The sequence below is a fragment of the Carex rostrata genome, chromosome 9 (assembly GCF_964058835.1).
Source record: "Carex rostrata chromosome 9, lpCarRost1.2, whole genome shotgun sequence".
Lineage (NCBI taxonomy): Eukaryota > Viridiplantae > Streptophyta > Magnoliopsida > Poales > Cyperaceae > Carex > Carex rostrata.
Window position 1 is genome coordinate 3,237,230 of NC_135926.1, and position 6,674 is coordinate 3,243,903.

The following is a 6,674-nucleotide window of genomic DNA, read 5'->3' on the forward strand; positions in this document are numbered from 1 at the left end:
TCACCGCTTTCAGTTCTAAAACCTTAGACAACTTTCACCTCTCGCTTTCGGTGACTACGATTATTCTTCTTTGTCGTAAAAAATTCGTAAAAGATTTGAAATTGAGTTCGTAAAAAATTCGATTCGAAATTAATTCAAATCTCGATTCAGTTCGATTTGTTTGCAGCCCATTGAAAAAAAATGGAATAATGATTTTGCTCGAAAATATTTCAGAGCAAAAAGTAGAGGTCTTCTGTTGCCTGATATCTGTGGTTAAGAATACAATGAGTCTCTTTGAGCCAAATTGATCCCTGCACCAGAGTAACACCAAATTCTTGATTATTTGGCCACTGATATCCTTCCTATCTAAAAGCAAGGTAGAAAGTGGCGGTTCTCCTCCCGAAATTTTTAAATATATCATATCCAAAAAAAAATAAAAAAAAATTAAGCTTTTAAAAAAATTGAATTTTGACACGGCCGCATCTCCTTAGATGTAGCTGTCTTTTTTTTTTTTTTCATTCAGATTGAACTGCACACAAGAGGAAGACCAAAAAAAAAAAAATGGGCCACATTCCCTAGATGCAGCCTGTAGAAAAGTGATCGCACCTAGGCGACGTGACCATGTCAAAATTCAAAATTTTTAAAAATCATGATAATTGATTTATCTTTTTTGGAGTTATGGTATATTTAAAAATTTCGGGTTCTTCTCGGCACAACTCACGGCCAATAAGTTACTGCCAGGCTTCAAGCTAGGCTTGCCCTGTGTTTTCTGCGATTCAGATTTTAACGGCCTAATGTGGTGCCCGAAATTTGTGTTTTTTGCGTTATTCCAGTTCGTCTGATTCAGATCAAATGGATGAGATAATTTATGATAGAAGACACTTCAAGCAGTAATTAAAAGCTACAAACTTTTTGTTTAACGAATTTCGAAAAAGGTTAAAATTTAGTAAATTACCAAATAATGGATGGACAAGCTATCATTCATTCCTTACCATTCGAGCTGTAACAACCCCCCTCTCACCTCCTTATAAATTGTATTCGTTTTTCTTACCAAGACACAAAAGAAAAAGAAAAAAAGAATAATAAAACATTAATTATATCTACTGCATGTATACTTCTTCCAAATAAATTACAAAATCTTCTACTGTAGGTCCAACTTTCTTCCTGACCTTTCCTTATTGTTTGAATCTTTCCTTATTGATTGCATTTTCTTCACGCACATTATATATGTTTAGATTAATCATGCCAATTTGATTTTTTGTTTGCTCAGAAAAAAGAAAAAAATGAAGGCTCCTGGGAAGAAAGCACTGCTCCTGTTCCTTTTTGTTGTCATTTTAGGTGGTGATAAATATATTTATATATATTTTTAATTTGATTTGCCTTTGCATTTTGCATGGTTATATATATGATTATGCCATGCGTATTTTAGTTTTAAGTTTTTTCAGAAATTCCTCTAACAAAAAGTTTCTACCAGCTTTAGTTAGGTGCAAAATGCTCATTCCATCAGAAAATTAAAACATGATTGGTAATATTTTGCAACTGCAATTACAGATATAAAAAATGTTAACATAGCTATTTAATTTATTTGTATTTTCAGACCAGGCGATCATTGTAACTTCTGTACCTTATGATTATTTTGCAACCACTGAGGCAAGCTCTTGTTGTCTAGCTCTTTCCCTCTTGTAGACTATAATATGTTTTCTTAGTTTAGTAATTCCAAGATACCATATACAAAATCCTCTTGATAAAAATTAAAAACATTGTATTTTACTGATAAAATCAAAAGACTGGATAATATAAATGTACGTGTATTGATGATCGAGTTTAAATAATTTGTTTTCTAAAATTGGTATCTTGAATAATGTAAGTTAAGAAAAACTTGGTTAAATAATTGGAAGTATAATTATCCTATTGAATCATGCATACATATGCAGTAGCTAATTAGAACATGAAGTCATGTTTCCCTTAAATGCGCCATAAATAAGCACTTAAAATAATGGTCAAGAACATCTGCAAAATAATAGCTACCATTAAATTTAATTCCTTTCCTCCTTTATAATTAGCATATATCTATTGATATTAAGATTATTATATTTTGTTCAATACACTCTGGTATGATCAAGTGTTTCAGGAAATCAATTATTATTTGCACAGAGGTCAAGAATGAATCCTTATAATTAGCGAAAAATTTAAGCATGATGAAGAAAATTAATTGGAATTGAGTCATTTCTAGACAAATTTTCTCTAAATAAAAATGTTGCACGAAACATATCACTAACACCAAAATGAACTGATAATGAGATCTGTTCATTATTCAATCTATAACTAGTCCTATGACTTAATTTAACAATTATTTTGTTCACAGTGCTTGGCTGAACCACTAAAGCCGCAATATGGAGGAGGGATCTTAGTCAATCCAGAATTCAATAACAACCTCGATGGCTGGGCATCATTCGGCCATGCAAATGTCGTGCAAAGAGTTTCTAAATCAGGGAACAAATACGCTGTGGCTCTTGACCGAACGGCGCCACACCACAGCATCTCTCAGAGAGTCGAATTGCATGGCGACAAGCACTACTCTTTTTCGGGTAAGACAAATTAAATCCAACTTTATTCCATAATAACAACATAATATTCCAGAGATGGACATGGATGTTTTTGCTAGTTTTTGTCATGTAGATTATATAATTACTGATCATTTATGTTTCATAACAAAAGTGGTACTAGATTAAAACTTTAAATGTGTATGCTGTAACTATACTTGTGATATTTCAGCCTGGTTGCAAGTCGACAAGGGAAGCGCAGATGTCATAGTTTCAGTAAAGACTGCAGATGGGTTTGTTCAAGCAGGTACAATCGAGGCTCAGGAATCTTGTTGGTCGATGCTTAAAGGAGGTTTTACTGTTAAGACTTCAGGACCGGCTGAATTATTTTTTGAGGTAATTAAGGCTCTTATTATAAATTATACTAAATATTTGTTTTATTGATTGCACAGACATGTTGATCTAATAAATTAAAACTTCAAAACAGAGCAAAAACACGAACGCTGAGATATGGACCGACAACGTATCCTTGCAACCCTTTACAATAGAAGAATGGAGAGGTCACCATAAAGAAAGCATCCACCAGGTTTGCAACATTAAAATAGCAAGTCTCTCAATGTGAGTGAGGCTGGTAATATGCATAGCGTGGATTGGTCAATAATATAGTTCAATATCTTACTTTTTAAAGTTTAAACGGTCGATTTGAACTGTTCAATATGATATACATAAAAAATGTACTGGAAGACTAAATTTTACTTTCTTACATTTTTATTTTTTATAATTTTAGGTAGGTAGAAAATCACTTAGTATAACTTTTTTAGTGATTTTCTACTTATCTAAAAAAATAGTAGAAAATTCTAAAAACTGTAAAATTTAGTCTTCATGTATATTTTCATACGGAGAATATGTTAAGCGGTTCACATCAACTATTTAAACTTTGAAAAACGAAGATATTAATTCATAGTATGCATAGTACCATATAGCCTTTTTTTCTAATAGAAGATTGTAAAAGTTCATTTAAATTGACATTGTTATTCAGGCGCGCCGGATGATGATTAATGTCACAGCTGTAGATGTAAATGGAAAGCCACTAGCGGGTGCAAAAGTCAAACTCGCTCAAGCTAAGGCGGATTTCCCATTTGGCACGGCAATCAACGCGGCTATCCTCAAAAACCCATTCTACCAGAAGTGGTTCACATCCCGCTTCACTGTGACCACATTTGAGAATGAGATGAAATGGTATGGCACTGAATTCACCAAAGGACACGAAGACTACTCCGTGGCCGATGCGATGCTCAAATTTGCCAATCAGAATGGTGTCAAAGTCAGAGGACACAACGTGTTCTGGGATGATCAGAAGTTAGTATCATGTTTTCAAAAGACTTCGGTGCTTGCAAGTGAATTTTCTGTTTAATACATCCCTTCTAAAAATTGAAATCATATGTCCACAGAAAAGGAAAAAACAAAATAAAATAAAAGATATACAAAATTTCAAATTATTGAGTGCAAATTTATTCACAAGTTTCTCATACCAGTAAATTGTGCTCTTTCATAAGTTAAATACTTATATTCCATCAATAATTACAACCAAAATGCAAAAACCAAATAAAATATAATAAAAAAAACAGTTAAATGGAAATCCTTGACTTCAAATTTTAATGATGAAATTTCTGTCAACAGTGCTCAGATGTCTTGGGTTAGTGCACTCTCCAAAGCGCAGCTCCAGGAAGCAGTAACAAAGCGTATAAATTCTGTCGTGAATCGATACAAGGGCAAGGTGATTCATTGGGATGTGGTAAATGAGAATGTGCACTTCAATTTCTTCGAGACCAAGCTCAGCCCTGATGCCTCAGTAAAAATCTTCCAGGAGGTGCAGAAGCTGGACCCTAATGTACTTCTCTTTTTGAACGACTTCAACACTCTCGAGGTGCCAGGTGACCCAAATGCTACGCCCGATAGGTATTTAAAGAAATTCAATGAGATCAAAGCTGGTAACCCAACCGCAAAGATGGCAATTGGATTGGAATCGCACTTTGATGTACCAAATATCCCCTATATGAGATCGGTCCTGGATAAGATGGCAACTACTAAGGTGCCCATTTGGCTCACTGAGGTTGATGTGGCTGGTACCGATGCAAAGCAGGTACATTGATATATGCATGATTTTATTATTAAAACAATCTTGTTCTGCAATTATTAACCTTCTTTTCTACAATTTTTTTTTAGTTACTCTGCTTGATTGTTGTTTATTTGAGTTTTTTAAATCTTCCTATTAATCAAAATATAAAATTCCCGATTCGAACAGTATGAACCAACTACTTTTACCAAGTTTGGTTTCTTTTAATCGGTGATAGTATTAACTTGAGCTGAATTTACATGAACAGCCCAAATAGGAACATATAAATTTTCACATTGCTAATTTGATTTTTGTGTGCATAATGAACAGGCCAAATATTTGGAAGAAATCTTGAGAGAAGGATACTCACATCCAGCAGTTGATGGGATCGTTATGTGGGCTTCATGGACTCCAAAGGGGTGTTACAGGATGTGTCTAACTGACAACCAATTCAAGAACTTTCCGGTTGGAGATTTAGTAGACAGTTTGATCAAAGAATGGAAGACTCATGCCTTAGGGACAACTGGAGAGGATGGTACGCTTCAAGCTCACCTCGCTCATGGAGAGTACAAGGTCACAGCAAGCCACCCGTCTAAGAATATTACCTCGGTACACAAAATCAAAGTCGATGCTAATTCTCCTGTACACAAGCTGCAGATCCACGATTAAGTATAAGCCGGGAACTTCAAATTTTGTCGTGTTTACTTGACTGAAAGATTTATAGAAAAATTGGATGTATAGAAAAAGTTAAAATATGTCCGTGAAGTATACACTGGACAATAATATAATTGTTTGGTCAAACCTTGACCATAACAAGTTCTATATAATAATAAAGTAAAATTTAATTATGATGTATTCATGTGCATGCCTCTCTCTCTCATCCCTGTGTGTGTGCGCGTGCGAGCGTGGAGATTTCTATACATGCAAAATTATTCTAGTGTAGGGTCAACATAGGAATCAATCCATGGAGTCATGGACCTGGTTTGCAATTTTTTTTGCATTTTCATTGAATTTATATGGATCACCTAACTAGGGATAAAAGCAGAACATTGAACTATGAGGGTGAACTGTACATTTTTTTTTACTGGTGTATAGAGGTCAGATGTAGATATCTTGTTTAAAATTTTGAGGGCTTTTAAGAGTATCTATTTTATAACAACGTTGTTTTGGTTTCTTCCAGCGTACGAATTATATATGTTATTTTATTTACTTTTATTGTTCCTGTGCTGCATGAAATTAAAACAGTTGTCAATATCATTATTTAAATAGAGTTGGTCTCGCTTCCATGGATTCACATAATAAATCCGGAGCCTTTGTTTGGTGGGTTCAACTCAGGTAGGTAATTAAGACAATATATGACTAAAGCACAAAAGCAAATACATTGGATCGTTACGTATTAATTTCTGAATACCATTAAAGGTGGAACGGAGCGCTCAGCAGAAGGCAAAAAGGCGACTGAAGAGGCGATTCAAAAGGCTATTGGGTATGAACAGGAAAACCCAAAACACTCTCCAGGAGTTAATAAAGAAGAGACGTCACAACCACCCAGCCAGCTGGGTGCATCAGCTGTCCGTACGTAGGGAGATATACAACCAGGTCTCATTTTAAATCCGACCATAAATGAAGAGGCCGTGAATGACGTACGGTGCTCTACAGAAAGAGAAACTTCAAGAGAGTAAACCCTAAGCAGATTTATGAAAAAACCTTGAGAAGGTAAGGCCCTAATAAATGGTGTACGGGGAAAGAAGCAAATCCTCCTTTCAACAGATTTGTTTTTGAAGAAGTCCAAAAGGTGTATCGATCAGTTTTTAAAGAGGGGAGATGTCTCAGGTGCCTCTCCAAAGGGCATAAAAAAATCCAATGTAGAGTGAAGATATTTCGGGTAAGTTATAGTGCAACATTTCGATTCAGTTCATAAGTTTGTTCACTAACTGAAACCATAATCCATGTATAAAATTAATTCCAGGATTAAATAGAGTTTATCACTAGACGCGCAGCGCAGTGGAAACTTCAAGTTTAGTCTAGTAGTAGCCTTC

General features: G+C 34.7%; 1 protein-coding gene and 1 long non-coding RNA gene across 2 annotated transcripts; both read left to right on the forward strand.

Annotated features, from left to right (window-relative positions):
- Window positions 1-1,044: 1,044 nt before the first annotated feature.
- Window positions 1,045-2,181, forward strand: LOC144558935 (uncharacterized). The gene is made up of 3 exons (XR_013513059.1): window positions 1,045-1,125; window positions 1,250-1,317; window positions 1,577-2,181. It is a non-coding gene; the product is annotated as an uncharacterized LOC144558935 (long non-coding RNA).
- Window positions 2,182-2,275: 94 nt separating this feature from the next.
- Window positions 2,276-5,405, forward strand: LOC144559372 (endo-1,4-beta-xylanase 5-like). Its single transcript, XM_078308387.1, has 7 exons — window positions 2,276-2,284; window positions 2,345-2,567; window positions 2,755-2,918; window positions 3,010-3,108; window positions 3,562-3,881; window positions 4,203-4,665; window positions 4,969-5,405. The coding sequence occupies exons 1-7, from the start codon at window positions 2,276-2,278 to the stop codon at window positions 5,305-5,307; spliced, it is 1,617 nt and encodes a 538-aa protein (XP_078164513.1). The 3' UTR covers window positions 5,308-5,405.
- The last annotated feature ends 1,269 nt before the right edge of the window (window positions 5,406-6,674 follow it).

Excerpts from the sequence above, each read along its gene's own strand:
- LOC144559372 (XM_078308387.1), top strand. Across the intron at positions 2,568-2,754 it reads CAAGCACTACTCTTTTTCGG|CCTGGTTGCAAGTCGACAAG; the intron begins GTAAGACAAATT and ends GTGATATTTCAG. Across the intron at positions 3,109-3,561 it reads ATAAAGAAAGCATCCACCAG|GCGCGCCGGATGATGATTAA; the intron begins GTTTGCAACATT and ends ATTGTTATTCAG.